The sequence below is a fragment of the Xiphias gladius genome, chromosome 19 (genome assembly GCF_016859285.1).
Source record: "Xiphias gladius isolate SHS-SW01 ecotype Sanya breed wild chromosome 19, ASM1685928v1, whole genome shotgun sequence".
In the NCBI taxonomy this organism is placed as follows: Eukaryota; Metazoa; Chordata; class Actinopteri; order Istiophoriformes; family Xiphiidae; genus Xiphias; species Xiphias gladius.
In genome coordinates, this window is record NC_053418.1 from 24,753,799 (window position 1) to 24,772,142 (window position 18,344).

Below are 18,344 nucleotides of genomic sequence, written 5' to 3' on the forward strand. Positions count from 1 at the left end.
TAAAGTCATACCTAGATTCACTTCTCAACTACACTCAGCCTTTTGTTTTCACTCCCTTCATTCTCAGTTCCCTCTCTGATTTCACATTCTTGCTCTCTTCCCTTTATCTCTAGCCACTACCCATCAAGCCTACTGTATATGCATTGGTGACAAAGGTGAACCCAAATGGTAAATGGACAAAACAAGCAAATAACCAAACTAAATCCTGTATGTGCACCCTCCCCAACAGGACAGCACTCTGCTAAGGGTTCAGCCTACAGCAGGGACATCCCTGTCTAAATGATGTACAATGAATAATAAATAGACCAACCTGACCCACCCTCTGCTCCCTTCCTTTGGGCTCACCTGTTCAATCATCCACTATGTAGCTGTAGAGAAAGACTGGGCCTTGGCACCCATCTCTCCTAATCCTTATTTAACACCCCTCCCACCCTACTACAATTTACCCACCCCCCCATCCAGTTTATTTCTTTGCTTTCCTTTTGCTCTTTTTACACGAAGGAAATGTGCAGTGATTATAACAACAGAGCAGCTGGGGTTTTAAAGTCTTTGGCAAAGAGTAACTATAAATCCTGCAGTTGTTTACAGATTATCGGGGATTAAGCCGGTTTACTGGCCATGGGAATCAGAAAACCTGTTAGGATGCACCAAAGCAACTAGATACGTATAACGATTTTTAGCATGCCCTTAGAAAACCTTGCTTCCAGAAATCAAATTGCCTACAGGCAGTGGGCCATCATGGTGTATTTGCATTGCCAGGGTCTTTTGAGTGAATATGTGTTTCTGGGTTTTGGTGGTAGCATCTACTCTCCACATGGGTTGGCATTTCCTGAAAGTTCCTGAACATACACCATCAGGGTTGTTAACAGTCTAGCAGATTATCTTAATGCTGCAGCCTTGTAATCGAGTCAAATCAAAAGAGCATTAGTCAGAAGAATCTCCTTTTGAAGCAACATAACCTTTGTGTTTCTGACTGAAGATGTGAACCCCTTTTTCTCTCCCTCTTATATGTGTAGTTCATTTTGTGACAAGCTGTTTATTCTTGAGCAGTTTCCTGGAGACTGTAAGATCTATAGATGTTTGGTATCAATACCATGCTGTGTTAGTGGAGTCAAGTTTTCATCAGAAGATGTGATATTGAACCATTTCAGTTCAACACTACTGGGTTTTAATGTGTATTAAAAGTAAACAAACACACAAACTGAAAAAACAGTTCTGTTGCTTCTATTGCTATCACTTGCAGTTATCTAAGGCATCAACATTGTATTGAATCATAGGAAAGACAAATTTTGAGGAAAATACATTTTTGATTTACATTACATCATTGTTACCTTTAATGGTTTATTACCACACTCATATGTTAATATTTGCAACAGCATGAAACTGAAGGATGTCATACAGCTGTTCTTGTTCTTCCCTTTCATTAGTAGATGTGGTCCATGTTTTTCGATGAACTTTGTTACTTACCAACATGTCAGGTAATTTGACATGAAAAGTCCAGCTAGTTTCCAGCTTAAGTTAAGATGTCCTTAAAAAATAGAATTTCCACAATGGAAAAATAACAATGTGATGCTTGAGGAAGTTGGGGCCAACGGATGGTGGACAGGGTGCAGAGGAATGGGGCTGGGGATGTCAGGAAACAGCAGGAGGACTGGGGACTTCAGCCAGACAGGCGGAGCTGCTCAGGAGGACAACCCAGAGGCTGGAGCCTGGAGAAGGCTTGACATCAGCCAACTCAGGAACAGGGTTGACGTCGGCTGGGACAGCTGGCTCAGGAAAAGAAGAGACATCGGTGGGGACGTCCAACTCAGGGTCTGGCTGGGGGCCAGGCTAGGCATCGATCGAGATGCTGGGAAGCGGAAGCTCTAGGCAAATCCCCAGGAAAGAGGACTGCTCAGGGTCTTCAGGGTCAGGGTCAGATAGGAAGTTGGTCAGCTAAGGTGCAGAAACAAGCAGGTGGCTAGCTGACTCGTAGGCTGGCTGGAGGCTTAGCATGCTGGAGCAGGCCTGAGGCTAGGTGACTGGAATTTTAGTTGATGTAAGCTGATTAAGGATCAGGCTGGTGGCTAGTCAGCTGGGAGACAGACTGGAGGATGGCATGCTGAAGGCTAGCTGGCTGGGAGATTGGCCGGTAGTCAGGGGTGTTAATAAAATTCCTAGTTCATTCAGGAAATAACTCCTAAGCCATGGCTTTTTGGCCACTTCCTTGAGTGTCATCCCTAGAGCTGCTTCACTTTGCTCCTTACATAGGCCCCTCCTCCATTCACCATGAATGCACACAAGAGTGTAACACAAATCATAGAGTTCTCAAACAAAGCGCCTGCTGGGTCCATGTTGGTTGGTTTGTAATGTCACGGCACAGGCAGGGAGGACCCAAACACAGACACACATGAAAGCAGGTAGATGCAATGAAGGTACTTTAGTTATGGAAATAATAGGCTTACGGACAGATGGGTGAACAAGGTAGCAGAGAGGTATCCAGGTAAGCGGGCAACAGGGAAATACAGACTCAAATAACGCCAAGCTACATTACCAGGAACAAAACAGTAGATGACGAACTGACAGAGGAGTGAGGGTAACACAGAGGATAAAAATACAAGGGAGGCAAGGGTAATTGGGAACAGGTGAAACTAATTGGGGTGGGGCAAGAAATCACAAAGGCAGAGAACACACCAGGGCAGGAAGCAAAACAATTGACAGACACACAAGGTAATAAATTTCAAAATAAAACAGGAAGCACATATGAAATTACTCAAGGGGCAGATTGTGACAGGAGCAGGTAAAAACATTTTAATTCTTTACTTACACTGTAGCTCCTGTGTTTTTGGTTTTGGAAAGTATAGAAGACAAGAAACTACAATCTTAACTCTTAAAATGTAGGGTATAGCTTTTACTACAGCTTCATGAACATAATAGCATGTACAGTAGAGAAATCCAAAGCTTGACAGACCTGCTGCGGTTAATTACAATTGCTAAAGTATGACTGGACAATCACTGTTCAGGGGAGAGGTTTAGTGAAAGGTCAATTGACACAACAAAGATTTTCCACGAGACATCCTTGCTGAATCAAATGTAATTTACAAAATAAACATTTGTGACAAATTTTGACAAAGCAATACATCGGATGTTTCTTGTAGTATTTGTTCCAAACTAAATTCTAAATAGTATCATCTCATCACTGTTTGATTTCCCCTGCAGTGTTGTTTCATTCAAAGGATGGAGATACTGGACAACATGGGCGAGGAAGGAATGGAGTTGGACGGATCAGCCACCACAGTGGCCCTTATAAACACCAGCCTGGATGGTGCCACCAATGTCACCAACATTACCTTTTTCCCCTACTATCAGCACTCTCTGTATGTGGCTGCCAGCTACATCCTGGCCTACTTCTTCGTATGCGCACAGTCACCAACCTCTTCATCCTCAACCTGGCTATCAGTGACCTATTGGTGGGCATTTTCTGCATCCCTATAACACTGGTGGACAACCTCATCACAGGTAATAAATACCCTGTCCAAAGTCTTCACCTCTGCCATCTTTGCTGTCACCAATGTGTTGCAGGAAAGTCAGAATTTTTTTGAAAGCACACTGAAGATTTGACCTGTAGGTAGCACGACTGCAGTACTACTCTATATTGTACATGATCATGCCGAGTAGTGCTTGAATTATACACTAATCAGCTACGACATTAAAACCAGATACCTGTTTTAATGTATATAGTTACCTGTTTTAATGTATATAGTAATGTGTGTGTGTGTGTGTGTGTGTGTGTGTGTGTGTATATATATATATATATATATATATATATATATATATATATATATATATATATATATATATATATATATATATATATATATAAAATGAGCAATATGATAAATTTGGCAATGGTGGGAGAGATGTGAAGAGTTTAAGGACTAGAAGATGTTACCAGTATTTCAACATCACCCCAGTGATGAGCAAGAGAAAAAAGAAGGCTTTGCCTACATACAGTTGGCGGTCTGGAGATTTTGGGCTAGAACCCAAACCAGTTGGTGGTTGAAGTAGGTAACCTTTCTGCCAATATCTCTCCATTGTTTGAGCGAATGGAAGTCTGCCAGCAAGATTCTCTCTTTGCACCACTGATAATTTCTCCATAGGTCATTGGGGCAGACGGGTTGTCTGCCTGTGGCTCTTCCAGGGTCATGCAGAATAAAATAATTTTAATTGCCCTACTTAACTTTCCCTGTGAAAACCTTGAGAAGGGTTTTCTGTTGGCCAAACAACACAAAACCTTCAAAAATCATCAAAGCGAAGCCGGAGTTATAATTAAAAGGTACAAAAAATATTCTAAGGAACTTCTTCTCTTCTGATTAAAAACGTTGTTGACTTGGCTTACAAAATAGAGGAGCTAAAGGTTGCACGTATTAACAAAAACTTACTTGGAAAACATGCTGCGAAAGAAAGAACAAAGAACATGAGGAAAAGAAACGACAGAAGAGCAGCACTGCAAAACAGAACGTAAAAAGACAACGACGAGAGTAGGCACCGGCTCCTTTTATTTCCTCAGAAGGGATGACAGGCACTTGTTCATCAATTGAGCTCCTCTCTCTTTGTTTCAACTGTACAAGGACATCATTTTTCTACACCTTTAAATTGTCTAATCTGGTCACAATGACCCATTAAAACATTAGGCAAAAAAAACGTATGAACTAACAGTGTTATTATTATTATTAGTGACAGAAAAGGAAATATACAACAGTCTTAAGAAATCTTCAAAATAATACAATTAATGATTCAACTAAATGAGAGTGCATTTGCCGGGTTTGTGTGTGTGTATGTGTTTTAATCTTTTTACTCTGGTTCCGCAATGACAATCTATTCATAAATACAGAACCACATTTTCAAAACATACACAAAAAAAGAGCAGGTATGACACTGCTTGTTGATTTTGACTGCAAATGAGTGGATTTGACAGAAATTTGTTGTGGAGGAGAATGGACACTTTCACTATGCCCTGGCTGAAACTTTGTTAGACTACACCATTTTATTTTAAACCTTTTTTAATGTGCAACACACTGTTATCCAGGCAGCAAATATCTCTCCAAAGCCAAATATTTGTAAGGTGCTAAACAGCAACATCAATCTGACTCCATGAATTGGCTTTCCATGCATCTAATGAGAGTATAATTGTTGGTTTCATCATGAGCACTGTGTCATGAATGAGGCTGAACAATCTATGCTTCCTATTACATGATTGTCTTCCTTTGATAAACCCCATTTTTCTGGGTAAATTATGAATGAGACAACAGTCTCAAATGCAGTTGCATGCTGATGAGCTTAAGGTCAATGTTAACCAAGGATTGGGGTGACAGCTCGATGCTAGGGTTCATGCTGAGAGGAATTATGGAACTGAACAATCTGCATCTGTCTCTCTCTCTCTAACCAGCATCTATGTCAGTTTCCTTTGTTACCTTCTGTGAGTTAGCTCTAAATTACAATAAGGGTATGCTATGTTTCCATATTTGATCAGTTTTATGATCACGTGCTCTGTAACTTTCTGTGTTTAGCCCAACCAAATGTTTTTTATGCAATGTAGCCTGTCTGTTTGAATATTTAACATTTACTAAATTTCTAAATATTTATTTTTTTATTCTGTCCATTCAAATTCAGATTTATTAACGGAAGACAATACGAATCAAGGTCTTCACCATTTTAGTATGGGGTAGGGCTGGGCGATATGGACCAAAAATCTTATCTCGGTATTTTTATGTTGAATGATATGAACGATATATATCTTGGTTATATATATTTTTTAATATATTTTCTTCAAATTAGGCTAAATGTTCAGTTGTAAGTCCAAGCCACATGTGGGATGTCACAAGCACTTTTATCACAGACTGTGATCAAAATTATATGTTTGAAAATATACAGCTGCAAAATATATACATCAAAATTATATAAAATAAATAGCCTATATTAAATAAAAACACCTTTCCAGTGTTTCCCACAGGTTGAGAATTTACTTGTGGTGATGGGTGGTGCGCCATGTGACCGATGTGCAACAACAATAAAAGACTGATGCAGTACAGTTACAGTTATCTTTGGCAGTGTGGGCTGGCGCTGCGTCTACCTCCATGTTGCAGGAGAACTTGTGAGCGAGCGGGGCTTGTGTGTAGATGCGCAGGGAGAGTGGGAGTGGGGTTATGTGGAGATTGTGAAAGGAGAGATGCAAACACTGGTACAGCTTTATGGAAGGAACAGGTTATGTAATGTAATCGTTATGCAACATCACACTATATCAATATAAACAGTATTGTCTCATCCTATATCTTGTTTGAAATTATATCAATATACCTTAAAATGTCGATATACCGCACAGCTCCAGTATAGAGTACAAATAGCAGTAATAACACCATTTCTCTATAAACTGATCTTTCACCCTCTGCTCAACGTTTAGTTTCAAGCAATTAATGTTACATTTTGTGTGTATATCTGTTTAAATTGTGAACGCCATGGTGACACTTGGCAAATATACAAATTAAGCAGGTAATTACCCATAATCTGAGTAGCAAGTAGTAAACATCCAGTAGTGGTTATCTTCCCAGCTCTCCATAGACAATATTATAAGAGTCATTTTAAAGCTGCTCTTATTCATATTATGTTCATATTAATGGAAAATACTACGTGTACAGTATTGTGAAAGGGTTCACTTGTAGTTTCGAATCCGGAGAGAATTATCCCTTCCTTCAGCTCTGCGGGGAATTTTAATATCTTTCAGATCATTGATTTATCGTGATTCAGTCTTATTTGAAGTGGGTCTAAATGTCAACCAGTTTTGATACCATCAGGTTCTTTTCCCTTCACGGTACGTTATCCAGTCATAGCTAGCTCCAGTCTAGCACTGTTGGCAGTGCGCTCATGGGTGCACTGGTGCACTGCTGGTGTGCAGAATCACCAACATGATGATTTAAGCCCACAGGAAGAGAAATGTGCAGCGCAGCCAAAGAAGGACATTTACATTATGTCATTTTTTGAAAAAACTCTCCATGTAATTTTAGTCTTGCCTTTTTTCCTCAACGTTACTGCATGTTGATATAGTCACAGTTAGTGTTTAATGACGTTGGTGCTGTCTTGTCTTAGTCATGAAAAAAAAGCTTGTTGAAGAACATATTTAGTCATAGTTTTCATTAACGAAATTAACACTACTGTACGCTACCTGCTCAGAATCAGCTGACAGACAAAGTCAGTGTCCATAGTGGAACATTTTGTAGATAAAGTGCAGATATTTCCCCCTATGGAGATCAAAACAGCGTTGAAAGTAGAATGAATGCAATTACATCATCGGGTAGCCAGAAACACAACACCAAAGGAATGCTAATGTAGATCTGTGTCTGCTTGATGTGTAAATAGGCAAACGTCCACCATGTCTACCGTATAAGATGATGTAAGTGTTACGTTTACAGTTTGCTGCGCTGCCAAGTGGCCAAAAAATCAGTTAATGCAGGTTTAATTTAGAGAAGCTACTTAAGGAATTTCGGTTGTAGATTTTGTAGATTGTTTCAAACCTCCATGCTTAACACACATACGTACAAAACCGATGACTACAGTGGCTTGTCAGTCAATCTACCAGCAAGTCCAATTTTCTGCATTTGCTGATAAAGTAAAGCACAGCTCTATATCCCTGAATTTTCAACTGCTCAATGGCAATCTTAAATGAAGCATTTTAATTCATTTTGACACTATATTTAAAATAAATCTCCAATACATACAAACAGTATGACAGCATGGAGGTGTCATGCATGCTGTTGAATATAGACTATTACTATAATTTGCCCATGGAGACGTGCTGGTATTTCAGCACCAGAGACAGCGTCACAACAGATATACAGTTAATTCAGCAATTGCCTTGCAACAAATGATCACCTGTGTGTATGTCCAAAACATAGCAATATCCAGTTTTTATTCCCTTTTTTTGTCTTGTCTCTTCTTATAAGGGAAGAAAAAACAGAAGGGGCTGCTTTTGTCAGATGGGCGTGGTTTGGGTATGAAAAGTCTGACACTGACCACAAAACTGTACATTGTAAATTATGCCACAGACTCAAACACCACTAACCTGTTCTACATCATGTCAAACAGTATGGAGAGAGTCTAAGGAAGAGAGCTACAAAAGTACAGTTTGGTGCTCAAAACACACCCCAGACTTAGACAATGCAAGAAGCCTTTGCATCGTCTAATTCACATCAGCAGTGAAAAGCTCGTTAGAGAACACAAACCCCAGGTTGACCTTGTGCATATATTTCCTATTTACAGGAGAAGTCCCTATGAAATCCTTCTCAAACAAATGACCACCACCAGGAGCAAACAGTCTGTTGAAAGCTTGGCAGAAATCCCTCTGCTTAACAGCCATCAGATTTAATATCTGGACAAAGGAACCTGCAGAGTTTAGTTGCATTACTGCCTCAATTAAAGGAAGTTAAAGGTGAGAGTGGCTGCCTGTGAGAACACCCGCCTGTTTAATTAGTTAATTGGTTAATTAGTCATTGTCTTCAGTGTCGACACCCTTTGCTTTGAGTTTAGAAACTTGGGTTAAGAATTAATTTCCTTTCATTCTTTGAACACATGCAGTTTTTTTTTTTTTTAATTAGCAATTATTAACTGAAACAAAGTTCATGGAACTGTTTCATTCTTAATTGGTTCTCATTAATCAGTTCATTGGTGTTGAGTGCACTGCGTGGAAGATGTTTGTGTTTAGTTATGTACTCAGTTAGCCTTCAGCCCCTGAACCTTCTATAACACTGTGGTCATTTTCAGTGTTTTCAGTATTAATGCCTGTAAGTATCTATGAAACAATTACCATTAGTTATGTTCCAGCTCAGAGGTCTGCTTACTAACTTTTCCAAGCTTTCAGATGCATAGTAGTTTACCAATGGAGCCCTCATTAATTCTGTGTACAACATAAAAAGGCATATCTAGGCTGCAGATTTATATTGGTGTTCATTCGTGCCTGTTCAGATGTCCCATTGTGGATATTTTTGGTGCCCTAGATGGATTGATCTTTTCATTGGTATATTTTATGATAGTTAGGGTTCTCACTTGAAAGGGGCAGAACCCCTATTGATTTTGAGTGGGTTTATTATTATCATTAGAGGTCCAAGCCTGAGAACAGCTGGTACTGGGAACCCTATTATAATGGCTCAGATTTTTTTTGTTTTTTTTTTAATTCTTCTGTTGGTAAAAGTGCTACTGCAGCATACAGCCTTAAAGTTATGTAAGTGAAATTTTCAGTTGGCCGATATGAAAGGTGGCCAGTATGAAAAAGACATTTTTGACATCTACCAGATTTTCTGTAGACCGTCATTGGACCAAGCTTATCAAAAGTTGCATAAAGCCTGTCGATATCTTATTAGGTTTTCAAGATATTAACCAATAAAATTCACAAGGGGCGGGGCTTGGTAGGAAATTATCCATAACTCATTAACAATTTGTTCAGTCATCATAAATGTTGGTTGATATTTTCAGCCGGTGTTTTGGACAAGGCTTACCCAAGCATTTTGATCCCGACCCACAGGGGGCACCGCAAATACCTATATCCTTTGCGGTGCCAATTCTTCCCATTCCATATAGTATTAAGAGTCAACTCTTTGTCTTTCCGTAAATTTAATTCATCATCTGCAGACGGTTTCACGCATACAGAGATCAAAGGTCACAGCAATGAGCAGTATATGGCAATGACCAAAGAGTATAAAACTTAGTAAGCATTTATATACTTTAGTGAGTACAAAAGGGAGGGGTTGCTAAGTAACTCTTCAAAGAGATAAGACACACACTCCCACAGTTTTAACACATCTTGCACTCATTCTGGGTGTTGTGTCAAATTCAGAACACCGGATAGCGGATTCAGTGGCACCAGAGTTGACAAGAAATTAGATCACTTTGCCTTTAACAAGCAGTGTTTGTCTTGGCATGTTTTACAAGCATCACTTAGTATTTAGCATATAATGTATATTCATGTTATGTGTGTCTCTGTTGCTGTTCTCACGTGTTTGATGTGTAGGTTGCAATTTGTTGCCTGGGGTGTGGTGTTGCCAGGATCTGTCACTTTCCTTGACTCCGCCTACAGTCAATCAGCACGATGTTGACCTGGTCCTTTGTTGTTCGGACAATCTTTGGCCCAATGTCCAGTCCAGTCCACACACGTAACAAGTGTTGGAGCATCTTCGTCCCCCTCCTTGAACCCCCATGGCCACGCCCGCTTCTGTTTCTTCTGCTGCGTCCTCGAGCATGGCTCTCATATACCATCAGCTGGGCAACTTGCAGTTTTTCCTCCATCTGGGCAGTTTCCTTCCTTCTTTTGTCATTAGAAAGTTTTTCAGCATGAAGAGATAGTCTGCCAGTCCCATGTGACACGTGCGCTTTAACATGTCACTGATCTCAGACTTGATGATATTAACTTTCAAGTGGGAGGTGATGGGGTCAGACCATCCCAGAGTGTGGTTAGTTTGTTTGGTCTGTCCCCTGAGTCAATTCCCACTGCTCCCAGTTGCTCTATCTCTTCCTGCAAATACCGATAGGGAGGTGGGTGTTGTTGAAGAAGTGGTGGTGCAACTACAATGGGCCGTAGTTGATTTTGATTCTAAGGCTGGTCCTGCTGCTGCCATTGCTGGCGTCCTCCTGGCGGAACCGAGCCCTGATCAAGACCTATCTCAACACGCTGAGACACACCTGTTAGCGGAGCTTTTATTTTGAAACGGGGCATTGTTTTTTGAGAATAGAAGCCTCTGTTCTAGTGGCCTTGCTTACTTAAACATAACGTTAAGTGCATATATTTGTGGAAGTTATCTTCTTCCATCACTGCTTGCAGTTTGCAGTAAAATAAATCATTACTTATTCAGTATGTTGTCAGCGTAGGCCTAATATTGGTAGAGTAATCAAAGGATATACAGTAAGTCATATTGGAAACAGTGTCGCTGGATGGATGTTTTGGCAGTGTAAAATTTGCTGTTAGTGCCACAAACTAATCTTTGAAAATTGCTATATTGCCATTTCCCTTTCGTATTTATGATTGCTGATGAATTGCACACACAATCAAGACGTTAATTTTGTCAAGATGAACAATATGGGGAGCAGTGTTGACTGGTAATGCGTGACAGTATTTACTTTTTCCAGTAGCGAATATTATAACGAAATACTATTTCAATTCCAGTAATATGCACAAAAGGGTAAGATTCCACATATTGCCATTTTTGGCTATATTCAGAATAATTTTTACAACCTTGGTTCTGTGTCATGCCATCAACATCACCCATTACTTAGTACCTTTACAAGTAATGTCTTAACCTGTTTTTTTTTTTTTATCAGGGTAGTTCTCAACAGCGTGCCTTCAGTGACACAATTTTAAAAGTAGTTTGGGTATCGGAATGAGTTCCAAATAATTGGTGGCTCACCTATGTCTAAAAACAGCCCTGCCATGTTGTGTGATTTCCTCCCAGATGATAACGATATTGTTTGCTTACCTGGTGAATCAATTTCATCATGCAAAACTGTGCTTGGCACAGCTGTTAAAAAGAAGTGTGAGATCAGTAATACAACTGGCTGAGAAGATGATGATACATCATCACCACACCTGTGGCATTGTATTTTGAGTTCATATGACTAAAATAAGCTTTTAACAGATAGGCCTCACTTTATATCCAATTCTATGCGTATGTTCAAAGGACGTCATGAGCATACATATAGTATGGACCTAAGAAAAAAAGAGAATGTGTTGTTTTTGCAGTCTATTCTGTTACATCTAACTGCTTTTAATGCAGGATATACGGATAAGCATTTGGACAGTGACAAAATTTTCATAATTTTGCCCCTGTACACCACCACAATGAATTTGAAACAAACAAATCATGATATGATGAAGTGTGGACTTTCATCTTTGACTCAAGGGGTTTAACAAAAATATCGCATTAACCATTAAGCCATTTTTATACATAATTCCTCATTTTCAGAGCCTCAAAAGTAATTGATCAGCTGACAATTTTCTTGTCTGTTCCCTTGTTGTTTTATGACAAATGAAGCAGATAAAAGGTTTGGAGATGATTCCACGTGTTGTATTTGAATTTGGCTGTTCATTGGAACAGTAAGCAAACAGTACAGTACTCAATGTATGGTCCAAAGAGGCATCAATGCAAATGAAGGAGGCCATCATTAGGCTGAAAACACCAAACAAACCTATCAGACAGATGGAACAAACTTTAGGAGCGACCAAATCAACAATCTGGTACATTTAAAAAAAAAAAAGGAATGCACTGGCGAGCTCAGCAACACCAAAAGGACTGGAAGACCACGGAAGACAACTAAAGTGGTGATGATTGCAGAATTCTTTCCTTGGTGAAGGAAAAACCCTTCACAACATCTGGCCAGGTCATGAACACTCTCGAGGAGGCAGGCGTATCATTGTCAAAATCTACAATCAAGACACGCCTTCATGAATGTAAATACAGAGGGTTTACCACAAGATGCAACCACTGGTAACACTTAAGAACAGAAAAGACAGATAAGACTTTGTCAGAAAACATCTAAAAAATACCTGCCCAGCTCTGGGACAAGATTCTTTGGACTGATGAAACCAAGAATAACTTGTACCAGAATAATGGAAGGATAAGAGTATGGAGAAGGAAAGGAACAGCTCATTATCCAAAGCGTACCACATCCTCTGTCAAACATGGTGGAGGCAGTGTTATGGCATGAGCATGTATGGCTGCCAATGGAATTGGGTAACTGGTATTTATTGCTGACTCTGATAGAAGTAGCAGGGTGAATTCTGAAGTGTATAGGGTTGTACTATCTGCTCAGATTCAGACTGCAAAGGATTTTCATCCAAGTATTAAAAATACTCCTCATATTTATAATTATGTTGGTTTTTCCAATTACGTTTAAGCCACAGAATATGAGGGACTATGTATAAAAATGGCTGTAATTCCTAAACAGTTAATGCAGCATTTTTGGTAAACCCCTTGAATTAAAGCTGAAAGATGAAAGGAAATTGTGGTGTAGAAGAAATGGAGTTGTGATCATTTCAGTCCGTATTTTTGTTAAAACTGGGTTCACACACAGGAATTCCTGATCAAAACAACTGAATGTTAAAATTGTTTCAAGTTATCATGAGTCTGGTGTACCTTTGCACTATAGATTTAAGGATGTAATGTAATAGAAATGTAAAGAATTTTTCATACCAGTCGTTAAATGAAAGATGTTGAACATTCACTATGCCATTATAGAAATGTTAAGTGAAGTGAGTCTGCTCCATATTAAGTGACCTCATTTGGTCTTAAAAGCAAGAATGTAAAAGTAGAAGTAAACCATTCAAGATGATGTTTGCTCTTTCATGGGAAAAATAAATAAAATCAGTGATTAACAATGTATGGATTTTGATGGAGAAATAATATTCATAAAAGAAGTGTAGTCAGTGCGGTTTTAAGTATTTCTTATAGAGAATAATCTTCACCCATAATTCCGCTGCTGATTGAATTTGCAAAGGTGTAATATTCTGCTAGCTGCTGTCCAAAGGTGCTGCAGTCTGCTGATAAGCGCTACCAGTCATGTCACTGATGGGTGCTGCTGTAGGCTCAGCCGACCTTCAGTAGCTACAGTGACTCTCTCTAATAGACACTCATTTGTTGGTTACTATGGAAGCAGATGTCACAGAGTGACACAGTGGGATGTAGCCACCTATGGCACAGGTATGCAGTGGGATGAATACTTTCAGACTTACTCAGAGCAACTACCATCTCTGATGTGGACTAAATACAGTGGCAAGAAAAAGTATGTCAACAATTTGCGATTAACTGATTTTCTACATTAATTGGTCATAAATTGTCATCTGATCTTCATCTAAATCACAAGCATAACAAACACGATGTGCTTAAGTTAATAGCACAAACAATTAGAATCTTGCGTGCCTTTGTTGAACACACCCATTAAACATTAACAGTGCTTTTGGAAAAAATTTTTGATTGGATCTAATAACTGGTTGATCCAACTTCAAACAGGCTCTTCCAGTAGATGTAGATCAGACCGTTCAACGTTCATGAGGAGTTTTGGACCATTCTTACTCACAGAACTGCTTCAGCTCAGCCATTTTCCGAGTATGTCTCATGTAAAGAGCTCTTTTGAATTAATTCCACAGTGGTCTCTAATTTTTTAGGGTCTGGGCTCTGACTGGGCCACTCCAAAAGGTGGATTTTCTTGTTTGAAGTCATTCTGTAGTAAATTTACTTTAGATTTTCTGCAATCTGCATGCAGAGTAACAGAAGAACATAAATTCCACAAATATATGCACTTTAACTTTATGTTTAAGTGCAGGGCCACTAGGACAGAGGCTTAAATTCTCAAACTAGAAAAGTAGAGCCAAGGGTAATGTCAAACAACATACACCAGACTTCAGAGGAAAAAATTAAAAGTCATAGTAAATGATCTGGAGCTTCCCCAAAATTTAATAGGTTCTTCTCTGGCTCATGCCTCATACGTCCACCAAGTTCAGTGCAAATCGGTTCAGGACTTTTTATGTAATCCTTCTGACAATTAAATAAACAAACAAACAAACCACCCAACACTAGTGATTTACATAACCTCCTTGACTGAGGTAAAAACAAAGCCCAGTTTCAAAATAAGTGCCCCATTAAAATACTATGCTGTAAGGCCATATGGAAAAGATTTCTGCCCCCCCCCCCTTGGCCAAACCTAGTTCAACATAAATATCTACCAGATTTTGTGATGACTGGACAAATTCATTGATTTATGGTGCAATTTGCACCAAGTTCGTGTGCATGTTTGGAACTGGTGGTGCCCACTATTGAGTGATTTCAAAATATTTTTACACACATGGTTCAACATTGTTATGAAACATATCCTGCAAGCGTGATATTGTAATGATTGGACAAACAATTTGTGATTTGTAGTCTGATTTGGGCTATGCCACACCCATTTTTTTTGCATTTGTAGCACTCCCTAGTGGTTGATTTGAATGAAACATTAAGGGTATGTTTCAGGTACTTATGTGGACACATCCTGTAAGTTTTGTGATGATTGGTCTAACTATTTATGTGCTGAGTCACGTCCCCATTTAAAGTTCATTGCTCAATATCTTGAAATCAAATAAGATATCAACAAGCTTTATGCAACTTTTGATAAGCTTGGTCCAATTCAATTAAAAGTTAAATTTTATGTATATAGCACCAAATCATAACAGAGATTATCTCAGGGCACTTTTCACATGTATTTACAGAGACCTAAAATTCCACAATAATGATCCACTGACAATGGGACGCATGATTTAAGAACAGAAAATGTGTTTTTCAAAAATGTTTCAAAAAATTCAAAATGGTGGTAAATCGGTCATGGCGGACGTTTATGGTCCAAGAACCTTTTTTGTAGAATATATTGAGTTTAGATGCTAGTCAAATTTGAAGTAAATGCCTGCCCACTGTGTGGGGGGGCTGACCCTTTAAATTTTTCAATCTTTTTGACTGTTAATTATAGCTCCACCATTAGGCCACTTGTAATCATATTACCAAAAAAAAAAGTGATTTTCAAAAAATTTAAAATGGTGGAAAATCCATCACAGCGGACTTTTATTGTCCAAGAGGCTTTTTTGTAGAGCACATTGAGCTGGACTTGTGTGTCAAATTTAAATTCAATGGGACTTACAGTGTGAGGGGCATGACCTTTCTAAAATTGCATTTTTGGGCCCTAATAACAGCATCACCATCAGGTCGATTGGGCTCGTCTTTCATGGGAAGCACTTGCCCATCATTTCCAGGTATTTGGCCAAGTTTCAGGTTTCTAGCTTATTCCAGCTCACGGCAATTTCAGACAGTTAAGCTGAAAAATAATATTAATAATAAAAAGTAAAGTTAATGAAGTTAACTTTGAAAAAAAGTTAAGTAAAAACATGAATAAAGTTGTGCCAATTCAGTCTTAGAACCCTAATAAGGTGACATGCTTTCAGGTGCTAAAATTTAAGAAGGTAACAAGTATAGCTCTAAACCCTACTATAATCTAAATTTCAAGTCTAACCCTATGTAGATCCATTTCCAAACTTAAGACCAAGGTTTCAGAATATCTTTGGGCTGCCTAAAATTTCTTCCTGCTGCATTGTAATCTTAACTTGCATGAGTCAACTTCGAACTACTGTTAAGGATTTCTATAAATCCTCAGTGACAATACTTTCACTGCATTAACACTGAGCTTCTAGGTTGAGTACTACTTTATTGAGCATTTGTAATTTTTTCAACAGGTTGGCCCTTTTCCAACACTGTGTGCAAGATGAGCGGCTTTGTGCAGGGCGTGTCTGTATCTTCATCAGTCGTCACCTTGGTGGCCATTGCTGTGGAAAGGTTAGTAAATGCTGTGGTCTGATACTTAATATCAGTTAGAATTGGTGCTAAGGTTGGTGGCCATGCTCTTCTTATCCACGACAGGTTTCGTTGTATAGTGTACCCTCTACATTCCAAGCCAACTGTACTTGTTACCAAGACAGTTATCGTCTTTATCTGGGTGCTAGCAGTGGTGATCATGTGTCCTGCTGCAGTGGCACTGACTGTGGAGAAATTTCCTTTCCACTACATGGTGTACAATGATGACTTCAACCACACATTACCCCTGTATACCTGCTATGAAAACTTTGACAACCCTGACATGAGAAAGGTCTACACAGCAGTTCTATTTGCTCACACCTACCTGGTGCCCCTTACCGTCATCATCCTGATGTATGGAAGCATCGGAGTCAAACTGTGTTCCTCTGTGGTTGCAAACAGAGAGCCACAGCTGGCCAATGTAGTCCAGGTGGGAGGTAGAAGGGGTGGCCAGCTAATGATATCACAGAAAAAGATCAAGGTGATAAAGATGCTCATCCTGGTGGCTCTGCTTTTCATGCTGTCCTGGTTGCCACTCTGGACCCTAATGATGATGACAGACTTTGCAGGCTTGGACAGGGACCAGCTGGACCTTCTGACCAGCTACATCTTTTCCTTTGCTCACTGGCTGGCTTTCTCCAACTCCAGTGTCAACCCCATCATCTATGGCTACTACAATGAAAACTTTAAGAGAGGCTTCCAGGCGGTATGCAAGTCCAGGCCCTTCTGTTGCCTCGTGCAGTGCCAGCTTTGGAGGAGGATTTCCAGGTTGGGCAGGAAAGGAAGGTCTGTGCAAGCACCCTGTGGAGGTACTGGCTTCAGAGATGCCATTAGCAATCACAACCACCTTGTCTTGGGGCTGAAAAATCGAGTCCATAACGACAACAAACTGACTGACACAGCAGAGGTGAACAGGAGTGCAAGGGTTGGGTGTGCGATGGTCCACTCAGAGAGAAATCTTTCAGAACAAGAGTTAGAAATGGCAGCTGTACCTAAGAAAGGCAGTAATGGTAAAGAATCAGAGAGGGTTAGTTCACTGGCAGTTCCAGTGTATCAGGCATGGGGTAACTAAGTCACAGTGCTACCCTGAAATGAAACAAACAAAGCCATAATATGTTGCATTGCAATCCCAAGGAAGAGGCAACAATTAATTATCTGATGTTACAAAATGTGATGTGGTCACTGTTTGTAATGATTGTTACACATTGCAACCCTAGCTCTAGGCAGTGCCTCGTCTTTAAGGTAAACACTTAAAATTGCTAATGCCCATGCTCAGCCAATCAGGAACAGAAAAGATGGCACCACTGGAGCTGCCATCATGTACCTTGACATTATATTGGTCTGGGCCAATATTTCCATAGGTTAGCACGATGTTGTACTCACCCTTACCACTGTAGAGACAGCAAACATGAGCACTTCATTGGGCTTTACATAACACTCCAAAGGAGGGCAAGGAAACACGCACCTAAGCAAATCCAAATTTAACCTGACAATCAACAGTATATTTTTTTTACACTTTAGTTTAATCAGCAGATCAGTTTTACATACTAGTATGATTAGGTTAAGGTGCCAATTTCAAATTGGGAGAACCACTAACCAACATACACGATCAAGTAAGAAATGCCTGTCATTACTGCTCTCCTCTCCCTCTGAGCAAAACAATGAGCTGATGATGACGATGAGATAGCTACGAAGCACCTGTCAATTGGATGCCAGGGAGGCCACATATGACATCAGTATATATCTGAGGGGAAAGAAAAGCGAGGAGAGGAAGTGTTATGCAGAACCGGGCGGCAGTATAAGCTCACTACGCAAGTTGCGAAGGGTCCCATAAATAATGCAAGGGCCCTGCCTCCTCCCCGTGTCAAAGTGGGCGTCAATGTGGAACTATCCTTCTAGTCATGAAAAGGGGAAAAAATGACAGTGAATTGCACGAACAGCAATCCAGTAAACTTG

The 18,344-nt window shown here is 39.7% G+C and overlaps 1 protein-coding gene and 1 long non-coding RNA gene across 3 annotated transcripts; one reads left to right on the plus strand and one right to left on the minus strand.

Moving 5' to 3' along the window:
- Positions 1-1,130: 1,130 nt before the first annotated feature.
- Positions 1,131-2,594, minus strand: LOC120805393. Of its 2 annotated transcripts, none has more exons than XR_005709548.1 (2): positions 2,445-2,594; positions 1,131-1,901 (listed from the first exon to the last, which is right to left on the minus strand). It is a non-coding gene; the product is annotated as an uncharacterized LOC120805393 (long non-coding RNA). The 2 variants fall into 2 exon arrangements; XR_005709547.1 differs by having other exon boundaries at positions 1,131-1,935.
- A 622-nt stretch (positions 2,595-3,216) lies between these two features.
- On the plus strand, positions 3,217-17,460 carry npffr1l2 (neuropeptide FF receptor 1 like 2). Its single transcript, XM_040155771.1, is given in 4 exon segments — positions 3,217-3,391; positions 3,394-3,498; positions 16,271-16,370; positions 16,455-17,460. Coding segments are annotated over 4 exon segments (1,386 nt in total).
- The last annotated feature ends 884 nt before the right edge of the window (positions 17,461-18,344 follow it).